This window comes from Monodelphis domestica, chromosome 6 (genome assembly GCF_027887165.1).
Source record: "Monodelphis domestica isolate mMonDom1 chromosome 6, mMonDom1.pri, whole genome shotgun sequence".
Lineage (NCBI taxonomy): Eukaryota > Metazoa > Chordata > Mammalia > Didelphimorphia > Didelphidae > Monodelphis > Monodelphis domestica.
This window is the reverse complement of record NC_077232.1, coordinates 255,132,301-255,158,859: the sequence shown is the minus strand read 5'-3', so window position 1 is coordinate 255,158,859 and position 26,559 is coordinate 255,132,301. Positions and strand designations below refer to the sequence as shown.

The following is a 26,559-nucleotide window of genomic DNA, read 5'->3' as shown; positions in this document are numbered from 1 at the left end:
AGTTACCTTCACTGGAGGTTTGCAAATACCTATTCTGAGCAAATGCATATTCTCAAATAAGAGATAATGGATGGATTGTGATGCTTCTTGTTGCCTTTAGATTCATAATAAAACTGAACTCTTCTAATTCCTTTACTTTCCTTTACAAGGAGAATGAGTAAGGCTTCTTTCCTTTGAGCTGTGACTTTCTCATCTTCTGGTTTCTTTTGTGATGAGAATAGCAATATAGATTCAATCTAGTCCTTTCTATAAGATATATTGGCTGTTGAACAAGATTCTCACATTTCGCTTACCAGTAATAAAGTTAATATTGATAGAGGGAATGATTCTTAGCACACTCTGCTTTCCCTTTCTGCCACTATCCCTGAAGAATGAGAAGGGGGCTATTCAGGACCAAGGGTCATTTGTGTGTTTTCCTTTGGTTCACAGGTTACCGTGGCCAAAGAATTCATCACCAAATGGCCAGTCTAGATCATCAGTCAGATGGATCTCTCAGTACTTATCTCATTCAGTAGATATAGTCTATTGCTAGAATCAGACCCGAAGTGTTACTTTTGTTGTAAAATTTAATGGAACTAGAATGAGCAGGGCCACCTCCATGCCATGGTTTTATTGTGGAGAAAATATGAATTAAAAAAATTGGCTTGACTTTTAAAATGGGGGGGGGGTGAGAAGAGAAGAATGAGAGTGATATGTTGGTTTTCCTTATTATGTTTTACTTATAATAAATTAGAATAGGTTAGTGTGCCTTTGAATATAGATGCCAACTGAATGCCTTATAATTCTAGAAATAGCAGGATGATATCAAGTTATCTTAAGAATTTATTATAGATGTGCCCCAAAGTGAATCAAGGATTAAATGAATTTTACTATTCAGTGATTTCTTTGGCTGAAGTATGTTTAATCATGATATAAATGTGTGTACCCTCATCTCTAAGGCCACCATTGTTTTCACTCTTAAACCCAATGAAGGTGTAACTAGGTTGTTTTTTCTAATGTATTTGTTGTAGACTTCCCCAAATATTTGAGCAAGTTTCCCCTAAAATAAACATGTTAATGTCCTCAGAGGGAAGGAACAACTAGCAAATTCATGAGTTTGCTTGAGTTTTTACTCTCCACCCCCAACTTTATTTCACAAAAGCCTTTTGCTAGTCTAAGTTGTGGCTGGAGCTAATTCCCTAAGCAACATTCAAATAAACTTTCATTGACTCAACCAGGTAAAAGGCATTTCTCAAATAATTACCCTGAGGAAGAAAAACAGAAAGCTAATTCAATAAAAATTCATGCATTTGCTTAGGGTTCTTTTTCTGCTTTGAACTTTGATTCCCCAGTTGTATTATTCTGAGATTGTTGGAAGCTTGAGCTGGATTTTGTTGAGGGGATAGGACTGAGTAATGGTCATTTGAAAAGGTTGCATTCCAAAAGTGAGCCAGGTCATCTGTTGGCCTTGGCCTGTGGACTTCGCCAGGATAGAGCTAATGGTGAGCAAATCAGGGATTGGAGATTTAGAGTTGGAAGACTCTTTAGAGATTTTCTAGCCCAACACCCATTTTCTAGTCAAGTCAGCAAGTATTAAATAAGGGTCTACTCTATGCCACGCACTGGGGTTACAAAGAAATGGAACAGTTCAGAGTATAATGGGGAAAGTTTGCAAAGTACCTTATGACTTTTTGATACTCACAATAACCTTTAGAGGTTAGTGCTATCATTGTTCCCATTTTTCAGATGAGGAAACTAAGATAAATTAGTATGTGTATGAGATAGGATTTGAAATCTGGTCTTCCTGATTCTAAGTGCAGTCTCTATCCATTGCACCAACTAACTACTGTGAGGCAGGTTCCAAAGGAATAAAATAACGTGCCTAAATGACAGAGGTAGTAAGTAGTAAGGACAGGATTAGAACTCAGGCCTTTGGCCATCAAATCCAGTGCTCAGAACCACATTTTGGTTGTAGTGGGTCGTCGTTGTTGTTGTTGTTGTTGTTTCGTGTGTGTGTGATGGGATTTTTAAAAAGAAAAACTAAGATTTATTGAAAGGGGTAACAATAGTTGCTTTTTATAGTGAGAGAGGAGGTTCTATTGGAAGCGAAGAAGATCATGGTAAGGGGTCACTTTCCTCTTTGTGCAGAAAGTTGGAATTAAAGTCACAAATGGGTGAAGATAAAGAATGCAATGAAACTCACTGAAAAACTGCACCCAGTGATTATTGCTGTTTAAGAGAAATACAGAAAATTTAATCTTAAACTTCAACTTTTTTTAAAAAAAGCAGCTTTTTAAAAGAAAGATTACTTGGGATCCTCCAGTGTGGAATAGCTGGTCTATTTTTAGGCTCCCGACAACTACCTAAAACACAGCTCCAAAGACAGATAGATATACATTTAGACAGCACGGGGGCATGGGAGTCAGGAAGTTACTTGTTATTTAATGTTGGCTGCTCTGCCTTGGCTCCAAGCACATAACCCATAGCCTGCTAGTTATAAAAGGCAAGAAAAATAATCCCTGCACAGCCCAGCCTCTGTAATTCATATGAACCACCACTCCACAAGATGTGGTAGAAAAAAAAACACACAAAACTGGCTATTTTTAGCCCTGCCTTGTAAAATGCATGCTATCACTGAGAACCCTTAGCCAACGCTAAACACTGCTACTTACACAAGCCCAAGGGGGGTTGGGGGGTTGGGGGAGCTTCAATGGCAAAGGCAATGAAAGAGCTGGGCTGGCTGTGATGCATGATCACGCTACTGCTGCCTTCTCACCTTAACTGCAGACAAACACACGCTCTTTGTTCCTGTCTCTTATCCTGGATTATGGAGGGGAATGGGAGAAAATGAGCCATTTTCTCTTCATTGGTGTGCTCTTAATGGATGGTTTTTAGCTGCCTACAAAGGGGTTTATAATACCACAAGATGCATGCAGGCCACAAGGGATCGACTTTGGTAGCTAACGGCCATGAAAATTGGCAGTAGATGCCTATGAAAATGCCTTCATGCATCACTGGAGAATAGACCTCAAGATGTGCCTAGAAATCTTTTTTTTCCTCCTTTGGTGGAGACCTGCTTTAATTTCAACTGCTATTCTGTATAGTTTTTTTTTTAAACCATATTAATTGTAATTGTAACAGAATATTCACTGAAATTCAGTGCTGGAGGTGTCCAGAAATCCTACTGACACTGTAAAATTCACTCAATTTGTACCTGATATGGCTGGATTACATGTTAGAGATGCATATCATGCATCTCTAAAAAATTTAAACCAAAAATAAACTATACAGAACTGCTTGCCTGCTTTAATGTTTCTAGCTAGAAAAAAATGTGATGTTTGCTATTCTTTATTAAGTTGCTATTACTTTGTTGTAAAATGTGTTTAATATATTTTCCAAAATGAATCGAATCATTTGAAAATGGTTCCTAGATGGTGTTATAGAAACAGTACCCTTTTATGCCTCTCCCATCTCCTCTCAAAACATCCTGATTTTTATCCTGAAACAATTGTATCATAATACATGTTTTGCTATTGAGACAAGTGACTTATTTCAGTTTGTTGGCTGAGATCATTTCTGATACATCTAATTTTTTATTTTTATTTTTATTTTTTTGCTTTTGAGAAATATATCAGTGAGTCAGACCACCTTAAACTGTTGCAGTCTTTCCATTTAGAAATAGTAAAACAGAAGTCTAGGTTTTATTCTCTGACTTACTAATATCACCAGAAATACTTCAAAGCATATAGATTTACTTTTTAAAAAAAGATGTGTGGCAATTACTGTTCATACATTTTAATTTCATTTTTGTTCATTAATTATTGTTCATACATTTTTAATCCAACTAAAGGGGGAAAAGTTATTTTCTCAATGATATAGGGTACTTAATTTTCTTTTTCAGAATTAAATTATATTATTATTATATTAACTATAAGAATTTCCTCTCCTAATTTGTCTCCCTTTAAATAACCCAGTTTTTTCTTGTCAAAAGATAAGGGACCTGATGTTGACTTGAAATACAAAAATTTTTTCTTGCTTCCTTTTCTGAGAAAGTATTGGTGAGACTAGTTAACCTTTGTTTTTTTTTTAGTTAACCTTTGTTAACACCAGCAAAAGGAGTCTTCTGGTCTCTAGTTGTTTTAACCAAGACTTTAGAAGAGGCCCTCTTGCCTTTGACAAACAAAGCAGCCTGTCAGGGAGAAAATTGTTGAGAGAAAGAAAACTTCTAATCTTTCACTGATTACAATGATCAATATCTAAAAATCGTGCAATGGCAAATGTTTTTTTTTAAGTCTTGTTATCCCCCAAATTCACTTTAATAAAAGGATACTGTCTCTGCAAGAACACAAAGTAATATTCTGAAAACTAAGAATTTGGAATGGAAGCTCCAGAAAAGTAAATTAGAATGTGTGGAAGAATGAGAGCTTCAATCATTGGATAATTTTTATTTTGGTTAGAAATGTTTGACTTTTATACCAAAATGGTGACTAAGATATTACTATTTTAAAATATGTCCTAGTTTTTTTTTATTGTTGTTTCAGAGAAACACTGAATATTGAATATGTGTTAAGTCTCCGGGAATGTAGCAAGTTGATAAAAACCCAAGCCCAGCCTCCTTACAGAAAACAAACAAACAAACAAAAAGATCTGGAATTTTCTTTTTTTGGACATTTGTTTTGCAGCTTTCTACGTCTTAAGGCAGAGAATAGCCAGGATAAGGTGCCAGCTCAAAGGTTAGAAGAACATATTTCTTGAAATAATCTTGGCAATCCTATGTCTCAAAAGGCATGTCCTCTAAATAATACATTTACAGAACTCTAAATAAACCTTAACATTAGCTGTTCTTTTCAATCTCTTTGAGGGGAAATACACCTCATAGAGATATACTTATCCTATTCACAATTCTTCTAAGATCATTTAACTTAGATAATTCATGAATCTTTTTCTTTTTGGTTTATATATACTCTTTTCTTATTTAACAAATCTAATAACCACTTCATCCCAATCTTCAGGAAATATTATTTTTCTTAATACATAAAAGAATCATAATCAATAATTCTCCAAGTATATGGTTACTAACAAGAGCTTATCATTAACATGAGAGATTTCTGCCTCAAATTAATTAACTCTCCACATTCAGGTAAGAAATATTTTATTGTCTAAATCTCATAGAGTGTTATATTAATACTCATGACTCTATTATTTTGTTTGAAGATACTAATGTTTTAAAGGATATTGCTTTGAAGAAAAGAATGTATTTGAACCTAATGTATTCATGATACAAAAGTGGGGGACTTCACCAAATGACTTAAATGAAATTCTAACAATTTGTGGAATTGGGAAAGAGAGACACCTGATAGTAGGGATAGACTATCTCATAATATAGGAAGCTTACTTTAAAAGAGAGTTTAAAATTAAAAAAATAAAAGGGAATTTAATTATTACATTTGTGGACAGATTAAATCAATCATTCTAGAAAGTTTTATTTATTAGGAAGACACAGTACTCAAGTGAATATGCCCTGTAATTACTAAAAATGAATGGGAATATAGTTGAGGTAATCTATTTCATTGGCAAAATTGCAATTGAAAAAATGCTCTTGGAATATGCACTGGATGACTGTCATTTCTTATTTCTAAATACCTTCTTAAAAATAGATTTAGAAGTTTGGAATTTCCTAAGTAATTAACTTTTAAAATACACATTCAAATTTGGCAACTCCATGTGCTGCTAAACTTGATGGTTTTTTAATCTCTTTCTCTCCATGAGACAGATTTACTTTGTTTAAAAAAGGCAGTGAGACTATGTAGTATCTGGCAGCCTGCAGTGTGTGAAGTAGTGGTCAAAGAGGTGGAAAGGAGGTGGGCAACGTGGTGCAGTGCACTTTCCAACCAAAATAAGACCTGAATAGGAATCCCAGGTCTTCTGCTTACTACCCATGTGACCTTGGGCAAGTTCCCTAACCTTTCTGTTCTTCTCTTTCCTTATCTATGAAAGTAAATGACTTCTGAGGTCCCTTCCAGGTCTAAATCTGAGATCATCTAATAATGTTCTCCTCCCCCAATAACCTCACCACACCTACCCTAATCAAATGCTTTATTCCCATTCATATATATTTCAGCTCTGACCACCATCTAGAACTAACTTGAAAAGGACAAGAAGAGGGAAGATAACAATGGGTTAAAAGTGCTATCCTAAGATGTTGTGAAGCTGCTCCTGTAGCTGGATAGATTTTGGTCCTTGCTTCCCCCCAAAAAGATGCATAATACCAACCCATTACATTCTGTCCCTATCCACTCTAATAATTCATTGTTCATGACAAGCACTAAAACCCCCCTAGCTCATTCCCTGGAGCCTCTTCAGATCCTAGCCATCATATCATATTCCTTTTTCTTCATGAAACCTTTCCAGATCTTTCCAAATACATGCATTTCTCATTCTTCTAAGCTTTCTGAATGTACCTCTGTTATGGTCCATTTTGTATTTTGCCTTGTACTTAGGCTTTAGAATATAAATTCTTGGAGGGCAGAAATCAAATACTGTTCTTTGTATCCTTCAAAATGCCTATCACAGCCTTACACATTATTGACATTCAATAAATATTTGCTAAATGAATGAATGAATGAATGAACAAAAAGGGCACTCAACATACTTTCCAATGAGAACCCTTGATCTTTTTTTCCCTTTTGCCCCTTCTCATGCTATATTCAAACTTTTGTACATGCAATTAAACTAGCAGACAATAAGCTTTGACGGTCGATGAAGGTCATTATTGTCATTTTCCCTAATGCCCAATACAATACCTTACATATCTCAATTATTGGCTTAAATATTTGTTCAATTGAATTACATGAATGGAGAAAGCTCATGGGATAAGTATAATGTTGATGAAGACATATTGGGATGGGACTTTGGAGGATTTATGTTGATCACTATGAGGATGGAAGATCTGAGCAACTCCAGAGGTATGTGATAAATTCCTCAGAAAGATACATATTAACTTCTAGGTGAGCACATATAGAATCTCATAGCCATTTTTAGAGAAAACGTGTACAACTTCCCAATGAAAAATGACTGATTTTTTTTCTATTTGGAGAGAACTTGAGATTGGGGATAGGGAAGGAAAAAGAAAGGACTAAAATAGAGATGGAGACTTTAATTTTATCTCACAGATTATATGGTAATGTTTGAATGTCTTTTGTGCCAGGACATTTTCAAAATTAACAGAAAACCATAAATTAATTTCCTTGTTGAATTAATAGGAACTTCCAGTAACAGTCCTATGTTTATACATTGACATATCCATCATATCTCAAAACAGTCAAAATTACTACTTATAATTCTTTTTGTCTATACCAAAATGTACTTTTCATTGACATTCTAGTTTTTGACAATTATATATAAAAACAACTTTTGACATTCATTTCATAAAATTTTGATCTCCAAATTCTTTCCTTTCCTCCCTTCCCTACCCCACTCCCTGAGAGACAGCAAGCAATTTGATATAGGTTATAAATATTCAGTCATGCAAAACATTTCCACATTAGCCATGTTGTAAAAGAAAATACAGGACAATCCCCAGAAACATAAAAAATTAAGAAAATAAAAATAGTATGCTTCAATCTGAATTCAGACTCATCATTTCTTTCTCTTATCATGAGTCCTTTTGAACTCTCTTGGATAATTGTTTTGCTGAAAATAGCAAGGTCATTCACAATTGATCATCATACAATTTGCTATTACTATGCATAATGTTCTCCTGGTTCTGCTCACTTCACTTTGCATCAATTTAAGTAAGTCTTTCCAGGTTTTTCCAACCACATTGTGCTCATCATACTGCACAACAGTATTCCATCATAATTATAAACCACAACTTGTTCTGCCATTCTCTAATTGCTAGGTATCACTTCCAATTTCTGATTCTTTTTGCCATGGCAGAAAGAGCTGCTATAAATATTTTTGAATATATAGGTCCTTTTCATTTTTTAAAACTCTCTTTGAGATACATAGTGGTAGTATTTCTATGTTAAAAGTGTGCACAATTTTAGAACTCTTTGGGCATAGTTCCAAATGGCTCACCAGAAAGTTTGGATCAGTTCACAACTCCACCACAAGTGCATTAGTGTCTCAATTTTCCCACATTCCTTCCAACATTTTTGATTTTCCTTTTTGGCCATATTAACCAATCTGATAGGTGTGAGTTGGTATCGCACAGGTGTTTTCACATGCATTTCTCTAATCAATAGTGAATTAGAGCAGTTCTTCATATGACTATAGATAGTTTTGATTTCCTCAGCTGGAAACTTCCTGTTCATATCCTTTGACTAAAATGTATCTTTCAGCAATAGTTTGATTCTTTTGAAAAAGGAAGGAAGGGGATAGAATTTACAGGTCACATTTATTATAATATTTAAAAATAAATTTATAACAGTGGAAGATAACCTACAAATGTACTTAGTCTTTAAAAAATTACCATCCTCCATGTATAGAGAAGATGCTCCTGCCCATTTGTTATGATTAATAGCTATCATTTCCGCGACATTTTAAGGTTTGCAAAGTTCTTTGCAAATATTATTTCATTTGACCTTTACAACAGCTCTGAGAGGGAGATGCTGTTTTTATCCCAATTTTACAGATGAAAAAACTGAGTCAAATAGAAGTTAAGTCAAATGCGTAGAGTCAACTAGCTAGTAAGAATCAGAGAGCAAATTTGAAATCAGGTCTTTTGACTCCAAGTCCAATCAATTTATTTGCTACGTCTGTCTAGCTGCTTTATGTTTAACTTTTTGAGTTGTTTTTGGCTTTTTGTTTTCACTTCACCTGTGATTTTACTATGTCCTAGTAAAGAACTTCCTCTGCCAAGGCAGAATAATACCTCTTCTGAAACTTAGTGACCTGAAGCACTAAAGGTCATATGATTAGTTCAAGGTAATTCAGTTACATATGTGTCAATGGCAGGACTAACTCCCTCTATTCATACTCTACACCATGCTGTCTCTGATGACCAGCTTTTAGTGGGATGTGCACTTTGAATTTTCTTTTTCTGAAAATGGTGATGCCTTAAAGCTAAGTATAAGAACTGGATAGCCCAATAGAATAGCCTAGGAGATTAAAGAAAAAAACTCTTTCTTTCCATTATTTCTGGTTTTGATCAGAAATTGATCGTGAGCAGTAATGATTAGGGATTATATATGTAATATTTTGACAGCATGTTCTTATTGGAACCAAACCAATATTCATAGGTTTGGGATGAAAAGATTACCTAATCTAACCTTTTCATTCTACAGATAAGGAAACTGAGTCCTTAAGAAATTATTTTACTTGCTGGTCACATGAAGTAGACAAAGCTGATCGATTTCAGATCCTCTCACTTAAAATCTAGAGTTCTTTTTGACAAATAAATAAATGAGAAATAACACATTCTGTGATAGCTTAATATATCTTCATTTGGAATAATAATATATACATCAGTGCTACATTATAACACTTTCCATATTTCAAACCTACAGTTGTTAAGCAGTCACAGAATAATTGTCTATGAACTGTATAAAATACAAGTGTTCTTAGAGGTTATGCTTTTAAAAGTGATAAAACTAATTGTAGATAAAATCTGATTGTATCCATTTTGCAGTCCATGGTGGTTAACTTCTGTATGCCCCAAGGAAGTTTTTCTTGCAGTTTTCCAAGAGGAAAATTTCCTTGAAAAATTAAATTTCTAAGTTACCTGTGTCAATAGGAAATTATGGCTAAACCTCATTTATGGACTTGAAAGGAAATATAATCAGAATTGATTCTTGAAAAGATTCCATTTTCCTCTGGCTGTGTATCACTTTTTGTGTGGTCTCCAATTTAATCTTCAAACATTCAAGAATGGAGTCTTGTAAACTCATTAAAAAAGTATTTGTTTAAAAATAATATAATAGCCAATTTAACTGGCTTTTTGGAAATATCTTCAGTTAAGAATCACTAAGTTGCTACCTCTTAAAATATCCTGATTTGGGCAGTGGCCCAAACATTATCTATGTGTATTTATTAAGTTAAAAGATCAAAGTACTACAGGATCTTGATGAAATTTTTAAGATTGCAGGCATTATAGCTTACTAATTAAAATAAGCTCTGCATGACTATTTTTAAGAAGTAAAACAAATTTTATGTAAAAAATATATCTCCAGAGAGTAATTGGTTAGTTATTTGTTCACAAAGTAGTGTATCCAGTTTAAAAAACTGAAGGTAACAAACAAACTTTCAGATCTAATATTAATTTTTGAATTCAATGCTACAAGTCCTATGTTCTCTCCTTTATTTATTTGCCTAATGGAACAATGTTTTTTATTTGTTTTAGTCATGCTCTGAAAAATTTTTTTACTGATAATTTGGTTTGATGAAGTATTTCAGTTAAACAAATTGAACAATTCTCATTCTATAATCTGAATGACTAAGTGTTGACACATTCCACACAATGAAAATAAAACAGAACAATCAATGAATGGTTGGTGAATCAATGGCATAGTTAGGAATAGGATGCTAGGATCATAGCTTTTGAGCTGGATGAGAAACCTCTAATTTTATTAAATAGATGAGGCAACTGAAAGTATCTTGCTCAACATCACACCAGTATCTGAACATGGGTCCTTTGATTTGAATCAGTATTCTTTCCATTATACAAGTTCCATAATTTTACTATATAAAAGGTATGTAAAGTATAAAAATATTTTATTTTGCAAGATTCCAACAGAGTGTAGTATTTAACATGAATGTGTGTGTGACCTGTGCATAGGATAACACTGATAAGAATTTTCCTGGCTGCCCAAGTGATTTTTGCCTGTTTCTCCATCATCCCAGGCAAGAAGCACTCAAAATTATAAAATTCCAGGGTCAAAAAGAGACCTCAGAAGCCCTATAATCCAAAGTATGCCTGAAATTACCTCAAAAATATACTTCATTTAAAGGCATTTAATGAGGGGAAACTTCTCCAGACAACTCCTTTTATTTTTCAACAACCTTAATTGTTGGGAAATTTTTTCCTGACAAATGAGCTTAATCTTGCCTGTTTGTGCTTTCTGCCCATTGCCCCTGGTTCTGCCCTCTGGTACCAAGCTGAACATGTCTGAGTCCAAACCTATTTCTACATCAAAATCCTTTAAATGCTTTATATGTCCTGTGCACAATTCTCTCCATTTAGTCTATCCCCTTGAATCCCTTGCCCCCCTTTTTTCTAGCTCTACTCTAGTCTTGCCAAACATCAACTTTGAATTCTCCTACCATCTGCCTTCTTCATTCTAGCACTCCCATGCTGCTGAATGTTCCTGGAAGAAATCACACAGTCATACAAGCAAGGTTCAACCAATCAATCAATCAACATAAATTTGTTAAGCTCTTAGATGTGCCCAGCACTATCTTGGAATATATGTATAGTGGACACATCTGTCCACTACAAATCCATCCTATATGATCTCCTCTGGGCCCTCACTTTTGCCTGTCAATCCTTGTATTGTTACCTAATAGACATTCTATCGTACCCCTCACAGTTGTTATTCCAAACTACATTATTCCCCACCTATCCTCATTCTCAGCAAAGTATGCCACCTTCTCTTTTTCAGAAAAATATCCAGATCATTTACCATGAACTCATTTCTTCAGCTTCCTTACATATTTCCAATGTGCCCTCCTTCATGTCCCAGACTGTCTCTTCTCCAGGCTCTGAGGAAGAAGTGACCCTTTTTTGCCACAGAGAGACCACTCACTCTTACTTGTATCCTAGATGCCATCCCCTTTTTAACTTCCCGGGGAGCTTGCTCCATAAGTCATTCCTTCTCCCTCACATTCCTTTCTTTCCTTATCTTGCTGCAAGGTTGACAGAAACATGGAAGTGGGTTGTAGAGAGGTGACCAATCTGTCCATGAGCTCTCTTCATCATGTACCCCCCCCCAAACTGTTCTAGTTATTAGAATTCCTACAGGATCAGTGCACAGCTTAAAGAAGCACTGGTATTCCATCACAATCATATACCACAATTTGTTTAGCTATTCCCCAAATGATGGACATGACCTTGTCTTTGCCACCACAAAGAGCTATTTATAAATGTCTTGGAACATATTGGCTTTTTTCCTTTTCCCTTGATCTTTTTGGGAAATAGTAGTAGCAAGGGTACACAGTTTTATAGCTCTCTGGGCATAATTTCAAATTGCTCTCCCAAATGGTTGGATCAATTCACAGTTACACCAACAGCATATTAGTGTCCCAACTTTTCCCCAGTATTTGTCATTTTATCCAACCCAATGAATATGAGATTATACCTCATAGAAGTGGTTCCTCTATGCCATTCCCTACGCATCAGTCATCACTGGGAAGAAACTGCTGCCAATTACATCCACTTTACATCTCTTCTTTGCTTTGTGATTCACCTTCAACTTTCATTCCTTAGAGATTGTGCTATTCTAAGATTTACAAGAAGATATTGGGATAACATTTGCATTTAAGAAAGGGGGCTTGTGTCATGTAGAGGCTTGGAATCATTAAAAACATTTGTAAAATTTCCTAGATGATAACCAGCCATTTCTCTCTTCTTTCTATTTAATTATTAGTCCGAATAATTGTCTACATGCTTTTTCTGCTTAGATGTGAGTGCTTATTGTCTAACTTAATAGACTTATTGTTTATTACGTGCCAGATGTAGGCAAGGATACAAATACAAAGAATGAAACAATTCCCATACTCTGAAGCAAAGTGAAGATGGAATTCATTCCAGGCATTTTTCATCCATTTAATTTTTCTCATTTAGATTAGCGGTCTGATATTTTGAGTAATTATCTCATTGGGAGAATCTTTAATGTCTGGGTGTTTGTAATATTCAGTACAATATCAGTTCCTCATCTGGAAGGCTTCATCATCAATATATTGAAGCCTGGCAAATTAAAAACTAATACTGATTATCTGTAAGATTACATGCATATACATATATCCTTGCCAACATGTCCAGACAATATTTCTGTGGTATGACCTGCTTTCTCACTTGTTCTTAAAGATGACTTGGGGATTTAATATTAGCTAGAAGGAAACTTATTGATGAGCTAATCCTAAAATCCTTTGCTTTATAGTTGAAACTGATAACCAAAGATATAAAGTGATTTGTCTAAAGTCACATAGGTAGTAAGAAAAAAAGAGCAGGAATCTAACTTGGGCTTTCCAGCTTGTATTCCAATCTGTATTCTGTACATGAAGCCAACTGCCACTCTACTAAAGCTGATATAAGAAGTCCATATAAAGAGAGTCATCACAGCAGAGCTGGGAAGACCTGGGTTGTGTTACCCTGGGCTAGTTACTTTACCTCTAAATGTTTCCAAGCAACTCTCTAAGACTGAGGATCCTCTGCATCAATGAAATATATTTGTTGCTATTCAATGGTTTCAGTTGTGTGTGACTTTGTTTGGGGATTTCTTGGCAAAATACCAGAATAGCTTGCCATTTCCTTCTCCAGCTACTTTTGTAAATGAAGAAACTGACTCAGGGTCACAGTGTCTAAGACTGGATTGGAACTCAGGAAAATGTGTCTTCCTGACTTAAGACCTAGCACTCTACCCACTGTACCACTACAACTTAAACCCTTAGAGAGAGACTTAGAGTCAGTACTGTGTATTGAAGGCAGAAGAGGTATAAGAACTAGGCAATGGGGGGGGGGGAGGGGTTAAGCGATTTGTCCAGAGTTACACAGTTAGGAAATGTCTGAGGTGAGATTTGAACCTGGGACTTCCCATCTCTAGGCCTTGATCTCTATGCACTGAGCCATTCAGCTGCCCAGGCCCCAATACATTTTTAATAAATTATTATTTTGGAATCTTAAATAATAACTTTAAATACTGTGAAAGAAAGAATTTTAACCTGGAAATGACATTGCTTGACTTTCAAAGATAAAGTATGAATAGAGAGGTTAAATATTGCAATGAACATTTCTTTCCTTAAACTATATTTAAGATTTCAACTTGTTCTAAAGGAAAAGGCATCCGTTAAATCTAGAAAAAGTAAGAGGAATAAGTGTGAAGACTAGAGGTAACAGATTTGTTAAAGAAGTTTATAGCACAGCTTTTGCTTTCTAAATATCTTGACCTACCAGAAACAGAACACATCTGTAGGATGGAGCTGTGATTTTAAAGATCTTTAATAATTTTACTATTCTGCTACATTTACTTGCTTAATTTAAGTAATGGCACAAAGACATCATTTAAAAATTGAAGTTATGTGTTTAAAAAGATAGAGATCTTGGGGAATTATCCAAAACTCATATGAAATTGTTCAAGAGTTCCTTTCAGCAATCCAGAATCTACTCCATCCATGTTTGCCTGTCCTATGAGACTCACACTCATGAACTGCCAAAAGTTCAGTATAGAACAGTTCTAACGGCCAATGTGTTAAAAAAAAAAAAGCTTCCTTGATTTCTTCTGGAACCTACAGGGCACAAGTAGAGCATTCTGACTATCCATTTCTTCTCCTTTACCCTCATATATCATATAACTTTCTGATGACATCCTTTACTCTTCTTTTTGCCCTGAGTTACAACTTGCTCAAGCCCATCATTCACTTTTCCATTTCCCACTTCCCATTTCCATTTCCATTTTTAGCTCTTTATAGGCAATGGGTTTCCCAACCCCATTGTCATAGAGCTGCCATATATCAGGTTGGCAATATTCAAGAGCAGTCTTAGGTTTTCTTTGTCATTTAGGGACTAAAAATTGGTATTTGCAAAATTAGCAGAAAGATAAAGAAATTATTTTATTTAAATATTTTGCATTGTTACTTTAATTCATTTGAGTTTGAGCAGTAGTATTCTACAATTGCCTCTAGCTACAATTTTTCCTCCTCCTCCAATGCAGCTAAATTTATTTCACATGCTGTCCCATTCCTGATATGGCATTTTATGGCATTCTGGTCATTTTATGCTTTCTTTCCTTCCTTTCTTAAGCCTCTCTGAATCCTGGAATCTTCCTTGCTTTTTCTGGCCATCAGTAAGCATAACTAATGGATTGGGCGCTAAACTAAAAGTAAAACATTGCTTTTGCTGACTGAGTGAAGTTGGTTAAACCACTAAACCTTTTCATGATTGCATTTCCCTATCTGCCAAATGCTGTTTGGTTTTGAGTCTTGGAACAATACAATCTCCTGAGAATTCAAGTGGCAGCTGACTCCTAAAGGTCAATGGAGAGTCTTATGGTAAGCATATACTGACTACAGCCTATTACAAATAATGACCCATGTGCAAGAAATTGTGTACAGTGGGAAATCAAGGTGATTCAGTAGATAGTCAGGCCTGGAGATGAGAGGTCCTGGGTTCAAATGTGACCTCTCAAATACTTCTTAGCTGTGTGATGCTGGCCAAGTCACTAGACCCCAATTGCCTAGCCTTTGTCAATATTAGTATTGAATAGTAAGGAGGGAGGGAGGGATGGGGAGAGAGAGAGAGAGAGAGAGAGAGAGAGAGAGAGAGAGAGAGAGAGAGAGAGAGAGAGAGAGAGAGAGTGTGAAGGGGGGGGAGGAAGGGAAGCATATCATCAGATATCAGAAAATAATATATTTGGAAAGGGAGGTGAAACCAGGCATGTAATACGGATGAAGGATAACAGATAAATGATCCATATGCTCTATTGGTACCCACAAGAATGCAAAAAGATCTACAATATATGGAAGACAATGAAAGAGAATTGCATAGAATGAGAACACATGAGTAGGATGCAGTTTGTTCTACTGGAGAGACTGCCTACATCAATGAAATCACACATTGATTGAAGTATATAAGGAGAATAATTTCTCCCTCTTACTTCCTGATCTGTAGGAATATTGCAAGGATAAATATAATCATCTACGTAAAATGATTTGAGATTCTTTGTGGAGGAACTTTGGAGGAAAAGTTACCACACATGACAGTCACTAAGGGATACTATTTTACAGAGGTGATAGTAATACAAGGCATGGTCATTTTTTATTTTAGTGTTATCTACAACAGAATTCTAGGTTTGAACATAAGAAAAACTCTTTCCTATCTGAAGACATTAGATTGGGTTACCATGGGAATTTTTTTTCATTGGAGATTTTATTAAACTTTCATCTGACTGAATATGTTTCATCTGTTTCTGCTTGAAGAAATAGATGTGATCTTGAGGTCTTCCCCAGACTTACATTTTTGTCATTTTCCTTTTCAAAGTAAGTTCTGCCCATGTTGTCTCCTGGCTCAAATAATTAACATATTGATTCCACACTCCTTTTAGCTGCTTTTCTCCTTCTAAATTCCACTGAGTTACATTTGAAAGTACTATCTTTGTTGTTTTGTTGCTGCCCACTTTCCTTTGCTTTCTAATGAGTCTTTCAAAATCCATGCAAACTGATATAACAAATTGACCTTTTCAATGGTTGTTTTTTGGGGTGGTTTTTTTTTTTTGGTTTCTCTAAGACACTGCTGGATCTAATGTCTTAGCATTACTTTCTTTGAGTTCCTGAGTAAGATTATATTTTGTTGATTTGCCAGGGTTGGAAGTCTGCATTCTCAAGTGGAATTCTGTGTAGAATAGTTTTGCAACAACAAGGCTGGGTTATGTCACCATATTTAAGAGTCTCTTTCTTTGTGGATAGTGCCCCCATCCCAGTTAGGTAGTGAGTATAAGTTCCCTAGCTGGATATGTGTGCTTGTGTGTAGGTATAGATACATACCAATTTATATTAAAAATGGACATTCTGCAAAAAAAAAAGTACTACTTTTATATATAAATATTTGATATATATTACATATAAGTTATATGTAATACAACTTTATATATATGAACATATGTAAATTATATATGATATACAAATATGTAGATATAAGACACTACTTTAATGTGCATATTTTAAAATTATTTCATCACTGGAAAAAGTCCTTATAAAATACACTAATTTTATTTTTCAGCTAAAAATAAATTTGTGCTTCAAAACAAAACCAGCAATGGGTCTTTAAAAATCATTTTGGGGGGCAGCTGGGTAGCTCAGTGGATTGAGAACCATGCCTAGAGACGGGAGGTCCTAGGTTCAAATCTGGCCTCAGCCACTTCCTAGCTGTGTGACCCTGGGCAAGTCACTTGACCCCCATTGCCTAGCCCTTACCACTCTTCTGCCTTGGAGCCAATACACAGTATTGACTCTAAGACAGAAGGTAAGGGGTTTAAAAAAAAAACATTTTGTTACTTTTGTTGTATCATCCAATTAGATGATGACCAATCTCTTTCTATTTATCTCTGGGATATATTTACAAAAAATAGTTACTACATATTCTTTATTTTTTATTCTTATTTTTTTAATCCCTTACCTCTGTCTTAGAATCCATTCTAAGAATTGGTTCCAAAGCAGAAGAGTAGTAAGTTAGCAGTTGGGGTTAAATAATCTGTCCATGGTCACATAGTTAGGAAGTGTCTTGTGGTCAAATTTGAACCTAGTACCCCTCATCTGTAGCCCCAACTCTCTATCCACTGAGCCACCTAGCTGCCCCTACAAATAATTTAAAAGAAACATAATATTCTACTAGGTTTCTTCTCTCCTCCTAACCCACAAAGTTTTTAATGCTAAAAAACTCTTCATAATAAGCAGCCTTTTAAAGAAATGTTCCTTTAAGATTCTTTTAAGTACTTGAGATGAAGAATTTTTTAAAGTTCTTTTTCTTTAACTCCTGTTACTATTGTTACCTGTCTTTTAAACAAATTTACTGTGTATTTATGTAAAATAAGGACCAAAAATAATTAACTTTTGAGTACCCAAAGATTTTCCTGGGAATTAAAGATGGACAGTTATAGGTGATAAAATTCTACTCTCAGATGAATTATCCTTGAACCAAAACACATCCAATTCACAAGACTATCACTTTGGTACATGTTAAAGAATTTAAGACAAGTCATTGTAGCTCTTGGCCTCATATATTTCATCTATAAAATGAAGGATTTGGTCCATATGAAATCCCTTTTAGCTCCACAATTCTATGATTCTGTGTCAGAATTTTTAGAATTTTTGAGAGACGTTACTTCTATCTTGATAGAAAATACAAGGGATAAGATGCAAGTCCTGGAAGGAAAAAAAAACATGCTTGCTTGCTTGCTGCTTCCTTCCTCTTCTCCTCCCCTCCCCCTCGCTTTGTCGTCTTGTCTGGTCTTGTCTTCTCTTCCCCACCCTCCCAAGTAAATTAAATTTTTTAGGGGGAAGAAAATTATGAGAAAAGAGATATAATTGAGTGGAGCAATGCAGATGGGTTTTTTTTTCATTAGAGAGAAAAGCAGTAGTTTTTCCTGGGCCAGGTACATGTTGAAATTGAGTTATTAGGTGTCTTTATACATATTCCCATGAAGCAGCAACACTTCCACCAAGAGGTACCTTTTAACTTTGTTCATTCAAAGATCATTGGCTAACAGAAGAGATATGTGATATGTTGATCTTAGCGTGTACAGTGATACACTGTGGGGCTGTTATTCTTTGTAGGGTTTTGCACCTGTAGTTGAAGGTTGTGCTTTGATTTGAAGAAAGGGGTTTGGACAGCCTTTCTACAAGCATAAAATCCAGTCATAGTGAAGATGTGGTCTTTCCTTTCCTGTTTACTGATATAGACATGTTTTCTTCATTCTTTTTTCTGGACTTGCATTGTCCTTAAGTATCTCTGTCATTTATGTTTCTAAATTATACACCCTAGAGGACAGGATTCTTTCTTTTGGTTTTCTGTGGCACTAAGCCTAAAGTAACAGACATACCTACAGTATTATGTAGATATAGAAAAAAATAAATAAGTGATTCCTGGTACTCCAAAGATAATCTTATTTGCATTAAGCAGTTTCTTCTCAAGTTACAAAGAACAAATAAAACTGTGTTATCCTTTTCCTTGTTCCTTTGACATCTAAATATGGTTTTATTTTTCCAATATATTTGAATTTTGGCTCAAGGATGATTAGGTCACAAATGTGATATTTTAGAACTGCTATGTAGATTTCATTTTTTTTTTCTAATTTAATATTTGAGAAATCTTCAGTGGTTCAAAAGATTTGGGATATTCCTGTGGTTGTGGGCATTCCTTCCATGGTCAAAAAATGCAACTCTTTAACATTTTAGTCTTTGGATGTCATAATGAGTTCGCTACAGGCAAAAGAAGTCATTGCTTGGTCCTTGGTCTTGGGCGATGACTTTTCTGAGATTAGCAAGGCAACTCTTTGGAAGATAGATACACCAAGTCACTAAGTCATTGTGTTCCCAAAAAATGGCATAGATTGCATCATCTGTTCAAATGGCTTTCAGCAGCCTGGAGTTACCTGGGTGCTATAATGAGGTGTTAAAGGGGTGATTCTAGTGAAGGATGTGAACTATCAGAACTTAACTAAATCAACAGTAGAAAACAGCATCACAGTTTTATGAACTTGGTTGTTTTGTACAAGAATAAAACATTTGACATGAGACTCATCTGAAAATATTTCAACTTAATAAGTATCAAATTAAATTAAAGGTCTATATTCTCATTTTCCCCCAAGTCATTTATGACTCGATCCAATTTTAACAAATGACTTGGCATAGATATAGATGAAAGTGACATATTGGGAAGATTGCTTGTGTTCCACTTAATTGTCCAGCCTTCCTGGTGAAAAAGTGTCCTTTTAGCAGGCAATCTCACCCACTTATGTGTTCACTAATATAGACCACTTAGCTCTTTGTCAGTGTCTTCAGGGCAGTGAACCAATTACCCAGCATGACTTGATGGTGAACCCACTGCTAACACACATGTGGTAGTCAGAGGTGGGAAATACTGCTTCACAAAATTACTACCTTGGTCCTATACTGCTCGTATCCTTTGCCATCACAAATCAGGTGTCAGAGTAGGGTCAATGTATTTTTTTCCAAGCTCCATGAATTCATCAATATAATATAAAGCAGATGCTTTCTTTACCCAGACCTTAGTGGTAATGAAACTTGGAGCCAAAAGAAGACTGACCATAGTAACGCCCAGAACATATAGGACCTTTAAGAACTCAGGGTTCCCTCCATGCTACTAGGAGGCATAAAAGTATAATTCTAATGGAATATGTGTGTGTGTGTATATATATATATTTTTTTCTTTTTTGAAACTGGGTCTTCCTATCTCAATCAGACTGTGATTCACTGATTGGAATCTAATACCAATTAGGACAGAAGCCTTGACTCACTCCATTTTCAATCCAGACCAGTTTGCCCCCTTCCTTAGGCAGTCTTTAGAACCACATCCAGATTTAGGACAAATAGCTGAGTGACTTTAGCCATTCTATAGCTCAAGACTCCTGAGTAAAAACAATCTGTAAAAACAATGGCTTCTTCAGGAACAGATGATGCTTGTTATCACATCTGGCTGGAATGTATATTTTTTATATCTTTAGAGTATTCTGTTGTGATTCTTTTCAATCAGTCAATCAATAGACATTTATTAAACATCTGCTGTATTCCAGACTCAATGCTAAGTGCTGGGGGTACAAAAAAAAGCAAAAGACAGTCTTTACCCTCAAGGGGCTTAAATTTTAAGGCAAAGGAGGAAAACAACATGCAAACACACAATACAAAGCAATATATGTGTGTATGATATATATAATAAAAGATACATATGATATAATGATTTTATATATAACATAATAATTAGTAGAAATAACAAAAAGAAAACAATTGGGAAGGAAGGGACTGGAATTAAGAGCAGAAGTTGAAGGCTTCTGGTATAAATTGGGATTTTAGTCAGAACTTAAAGGAAGTCAGAGGCCAGTTGGTAGAGTTGAGGAGGGAAAATATTCTAGGTATGGAGGACAGCCAAAGAGAATGCCAGGAGACAGGAAATAGAATGTCTTGTTCATGGAGCAACAATAAGACCAGGGTCCCTGTATTGAAGCATATATTTTGGGGAGTAATTTGTAAGAAGACAAGAAAGGTAGAAGGGGTTGAGTTGGGAAGAGCTTTGAATGCCATACATGGAATTTCCCTTCATTTCTAGTACTCTCCAAAATGGTAGTTTCTGAACACCCAGGATTCAGAACTTCCACAGGTTTTGTGGCTGAATTTTCAGTGAAAAAAGAGAGATCATGACACAGTGGAATGAGTTATCATAAGGAGGGCAATTTAGGAAGAATCTGAGAATCATTTCCATCAGCCTTAAGAGAAGCATGTGCTTTCTTGTAAGGGGGTTACAAATGCCAGATGATTTAATAATCATAATACCTCTAATTTATACCACACCCATTGCTGAGAAGTTCAAAGTACTTTATAGATTTTGTTTTGATCCTCAGAAGCAGGAAGGAAGCAAATTCTGTGCCACACACATGCACACTGTCTTACTTCTTTGCTTCCTATTTTTTGATAAATCACTTGGCTTCTGTGCCCACTTTGTGTGTGGTTGCCCCCCAAACCAGAATGATTTGGTGCTGGAGCAACTTCAAATAGCAACTTCATAAAGCTCTTTCCAGTAGTTCACACAAAAACCTTCTAATATCCAACTATGCAAGGTTGCAAAGCCCCCCAGATAGTCACTTTTGTCTTTGGCTTACTCCTAATTTAGCATCTATGTTTGGATTCTAACACCAATGCTTTCAATTAGCCATGTAATCCTAGGCAAGTCTAATTTTGCAAGTCTGATTTTTTTTTATAGTCTCATCTGTAAAATGGGAACAATAATATATAAACTCTGCACCTCACAGAATTGTTGTGAAGAAAGCTCTTTGTAAGTCTTAAGAACACTACATACATCAATTTGTTATCTAGAGGTTGTTAGGTGGTGCAGTAGAGAGGGCACTAGATTTGGGGTTAGAAAGACTTCATTTCAAATCTGGTCATGGACACTTACTAGATGTGTGACCTGGGCAAGTCATTTAACCCTGTTTACCTCAGTTTCCTCAACTACAAAATGAGGATAATAAAGCATCTACCTCCTTTTGGGATGTTCAATTTAGAGGTCTGTATAATGCTTTGCAGAGTGCCAGGCACATAGTAGGCACTTAGTAAATGCTAATTCCCTTCCTGCCCCCATCTTGCTATTTAATTCAGATCCAAAGAAATCTGTCAAGTACCTACCACATTCAGGACACATGCTGGATCCTTGGCTAACCTGCAATAAACTCCTTATAAAAGATCATAGGATCTTAGATTTCAAATGAAAGAGTCCCTCCTTTTATAGATGAGGAAATGGGCTCATAGTGGTTGTGACTTGCCCAAGGTCATATAACTTAGGAATGTCTAATGTGGGCTTTAAATTCAAATATCCTTATTTCAAGTCCAAGGCTCTATTCATTATATCATCTTTTATACCTTAAAATTATGAGATGCTTCATGAATATCCAGGTATCCTAAATTAAAATTGTAACTTTTAGAAGTGGAAAAAGAGAGAGTTTTTGGAAAGAGAAAAGAGAATAATATTTTGAAACCCAACAGTGCAATTCTTGGTATTTTTTATCTTCTCTCTTAGGATAGATCCATTCTAAGGCAGAAGAGCAATAAGGACTAGACAATGGGGGTTAAATGACTTCACACAGTTAGGAAGTGTTTGAGGCTAGATCTGATAGATAGGACTAGATCCTCTAGTCCTAGGGGACTCCCCATCTCCAGGCCTGGCTTCATATGCACTAAGCCATGTAGCTCCCCAATTCTTGGCATTTTTAAGTATTGGTAACAAATACATTTTTATTGGCTTATACGGGATAATTACTATTTGAATAACATAAAATGTAACATTTTGCTGTATATCTAGAACAGACAACTCATCTTAAACCAAATGATTGAAACTTGACATGAGAAAAAGGACAATAAATTTTGGTTCAACATAAGGAACAATTTCCTAACAGAGCATAACACTGATTCTTTAAAAGTATTCAAAATACTGATGCATAAGTACTATAAAACACTATTTTCCCTGATCATCCCTGTCACCTAATCTCTTTAAAAGGATGAAAAATTCATATCAAGTTGCATGTAATTCTTATTCACTCTCATTTATTACTTGCCCCCATTAGACTATGAACTCCTTTGGGGAAGAGACTGATTTTGCCTTACAATATCTGGTATACAGTAGGCATTTAATCATGGCTTGACTTGAATTGAGGACGAGTGCATATTAAAAGCTCAGGATTCTTTTCTCAATCAGGCCCCCTGAAACACAGATTTGTTCACAATGTAAATGAATGGGAATAGTTTCATACTAGAGGTTCAAGTGTACTCTATACCTTATTTATTTAAAGACATATTCTTAAAAGGTCACATTTTTCTTTGACCTAGTGTCTCTCTCCTTTCACTTCCTCCCCAGTCTCCTCATAGTGCATTAGAATACTCCTTCAATGTTTTCTATATTTACTTGTGCTTGCAGAAACTCAAGAAGACAATGGTTTAAGAGCAAAAATAGAGAAAAACAATAAATTCTTTTCCTCTGTTAAAGCCCATGAAAATATTTTAAGACACTTTTGATTGGACAAAAATATATTTTCTGAGCTTCAAACAATCTTGGCAGTTGGAAGGGACCTCAGAGGTCATCTCCAACTCCTACCAGAATAATGAATCATCTCTGGAACATCACTGAGAGGTGGTAACCAGCCTCTTTTGAAAACTTTTGAGAGTGGAGAGTTCACTACCACCTGAGGAAACCCATTCCATTTGGTGGCATTGCTAATATTTAGAATGTTTTTCCTTTGACTGCTTGGACTGCTTAAGGTTTCAATCATTCATCTTCTCTGTTTTCCTGTTTTCCAGATAGCATTTGAATGGGCAAATAAAAGTTCTGCTTGTCCTTCAGACTTGGATAGACCAAGAATTGTATGCATTAATTTGGAAATGTTGTTTGCTCCTTCTTTCCTTCCTTCCTCCTTATCTCCCTTCCCTTTCTTCAGTTAGTCAACAAAACTTACTATGTGCTGGGCAGTTTCCTAAGTACTAAAGATAAAAAGCAAGGGGGAAAAAAACCAAGATCCCTTCCCTCAAGGAGCTCACATTCTGATGGGAGAGACAATATAGAAATAACTAGCCGTATAAAAGGTAGACTTGATATAAATGGAAATTGTAAAGGAGAAGGCACTCTGATTGTCACCTTAGGAAAACATGTAATTCAAGATGAATTTCACATTTTAAAGTTACAAATCTATTTTGTAAGTCAGTCAACATTCACATCAGTGTATATTTTATTAAGTGCTTACTATTTGCCAGGTTTAGCCTGTCTGCCAAGATGGTTTTTTCTGGGGGTGGCTTCTGCTCATGCCACAGCTTCTTGAAACCACAGGTGAGAGTTGGGTGAAAGGTAGACACCAAAGGTGAAGGTGCAAGCCTGAAAGGGGTCAGCAAGCCCTCCCACCAGAGGTGTTAATCCTTTCTAACACTCCATAGTAACTGATAGGCCTCCCTTAAACCCATTGGTGAGTTGGGGGGAATGTCTAACCCAAGCATATGAAGACTTTCCCAAATGGAATGGGCATATGAGAACAATTTGTTCCAATGGTCATGAAGGCAGCTGAAGTGGGTTTTGTGGAACACTTAGAGCTTGGCCAAATATTGAACATGCCAGGTCCTGAGCCATCACCAGTCATCCTGACTTTTGGACTTCAGTGATTCTAGAAGAGAGAGTGAGGCGGACTATCTTGAGCAACTCTGCCTCAATTAAATTCAGTTCATGTACAAGTCAAAACAACACTCTGTGTTGTCACTGGTCCTCTTTGAAAACAAAGGACAAACATTAAAATAGAGGGCCACTTTCTCTGTTGGTACCTATCTCAAGGAGTCCTGTCTGATTTTTATATCCTGGAGCTAGAGGAGGGAGGCACCTAGGCAGGGAAGAGCCTTCAAAATGGTATTTTCCTCTTCTGAACCAAGTGCCTTTTTTTCTAGGCAACAAACTAAAAGTCCAATTGAATCTCCCATCCTCTACACCTGTTAGTCAATTTTATAATGGTAATGACATGGTCTGCTTTGGAATATCATTTTCAAAAACCAGTCTGTTCCCTTCTCAAACCAGCATCAAGAATGCCTTCAATGTGGTTTTGGATTATTCTCATAAAGATTTTATAGACATGGGAAAGCAAGCATATGAGTCAGTAGTTACTGATAATTACCTTCATTTGGGGTAACAACACTAGACCTCATCTCTATATGCTTGGTATAGTCCTGCTGTTTTTTTTCCTATCATTGCTTTCTTTAGGGCCATTTTTACTTCCTTTGCTACCTTCACAGAGTTCTACTGTGATACTTCATTGAACACCAAAAGTAATTGCATCATCTCCAAGTCTATGGCGGAGGAACCCAAACTGTGGCTGATTCCAACATGCTGGAAAAGCTTAGTGTAGAGTAGACTATGTTTGCTTGGAGGAGGCCAACAGGATGGGCAAGGTCTTGTTCTTGGCAACCTATGAAACAAAGTACAAAATATTATCTTTCGATATGGTCTTCTTTAAAGAGAGAATTGTATGTATACATTTCTCCTCAAACTTCTGAATATGCTCCAGTTGGAGACGTAGAGCTAGAACAGCTTAGATGTGCTTGGAATAATGAGATTGTGGGTAGTGACAGAGATCAAATGAGATAGCATGGGTAAAATATTCTTCAAACTTTGAAGTGCTAAAGTGTAAATGTTAGCTATTATTACTATTATTATAGAGTAATACAAAGTTAGTATCTTTATTATGCCCATATCTATGGTTTTATACATACATACATACATACATACATATATATATATATATATATATATATATATATATATATATATATATATATATATATATATAATAGATGTGTGTATCTAACTACAGGTATCTTCTTAAAGCTCAGCAAATATTTTGTGCCAAGCAAAATCTTTAATTAATTAAATACATATTGTGAGGTTTCTGGTATGATTTTAAACTTTTAAATTTTAAATATTTTAAGACTATATTTAAAATTTTAAAGGCTAAATATATTAAAGACTACCATTAATTAGTTAAATTAATAAAAACAAATTAAATTTGGAAACTTTTAATTAAAATTTCAAAACCCTGGTTTTTGTATTTTTATCTACTGGATGATAGGTTCTGCTTTTCTTTTTGTTATTGAAACAGTCCCTTTGCACTGATGCTTATAGATACAGTGTGCTAATTGACTTAGTAACGGCTTATCCATTCCTCTTTTCCCAGCTGTGTGCCAACCCAGATGCAAGCACGGTGAATGTATAGGACCAAACAAGTGCAAGTGTCATCCTGGATACTCAGGGAAAACCTGCAATCAAGGTAGGAAGGGGCTCTAATATACATAAGTAAAAAAGCCCCTCTTCCCCTGTAAAGGAAAATGCAATTTCTATGACTGGTTTAGTGGCAGCTCCTTTCCAAAGTCTGGTCAATTCCTAAATAACATCTAGCAAGCCACATATGATGGCCTGCTAAAACAGAATAATAGCAATAATGGTGTATAGTAGTTTGTAATTTGTGTATAGTAGTTTTTAATTTGCAAGGGCCACTACATATGTTATATCATTTGATCCTCACAACAACCCTGTGGGGTAGGTGCTTTTATTTTCTCCATTTTACAGATGAGAAGACTGAGACTGAGAAACAGAAAGTGACTTGTATAGGGTCACACAGC

The 26,559-nt window shown here is 35.6% G+C and overlaps 1 protein-coding gene across 4 annotated transcripts in view; it reads left to right on the top strand.

Annotated features, from left to right (window-relative positions):
- NPNT (nephronectin) overlaps positions 1-26,559 on the top strand; it is a 123,192-nt gene that overhangs the window by 25,150 nt on the left and 71,483 nt on the right. For 2 of the 4 annotated variants that reach the window (XM_007495835.3, XM_007495836.3), the window contains exons 3-4: positions 4,662-4,712; positions 26,115-26,207. In XM_007495835.3, the coding sequence (XP_007495897.1) occupies positions 4,662-4,712; positions 26,115-26,207 (144 nt within the window). The remainder of the gene's footprint in view (positions 1-4,661; positions 4,713-26,114; positions 26,208-26,559) is intronic. The other 2 variants (XM_007495837.3, XM_001367090.5) reach the window with 1 other exon arrangement.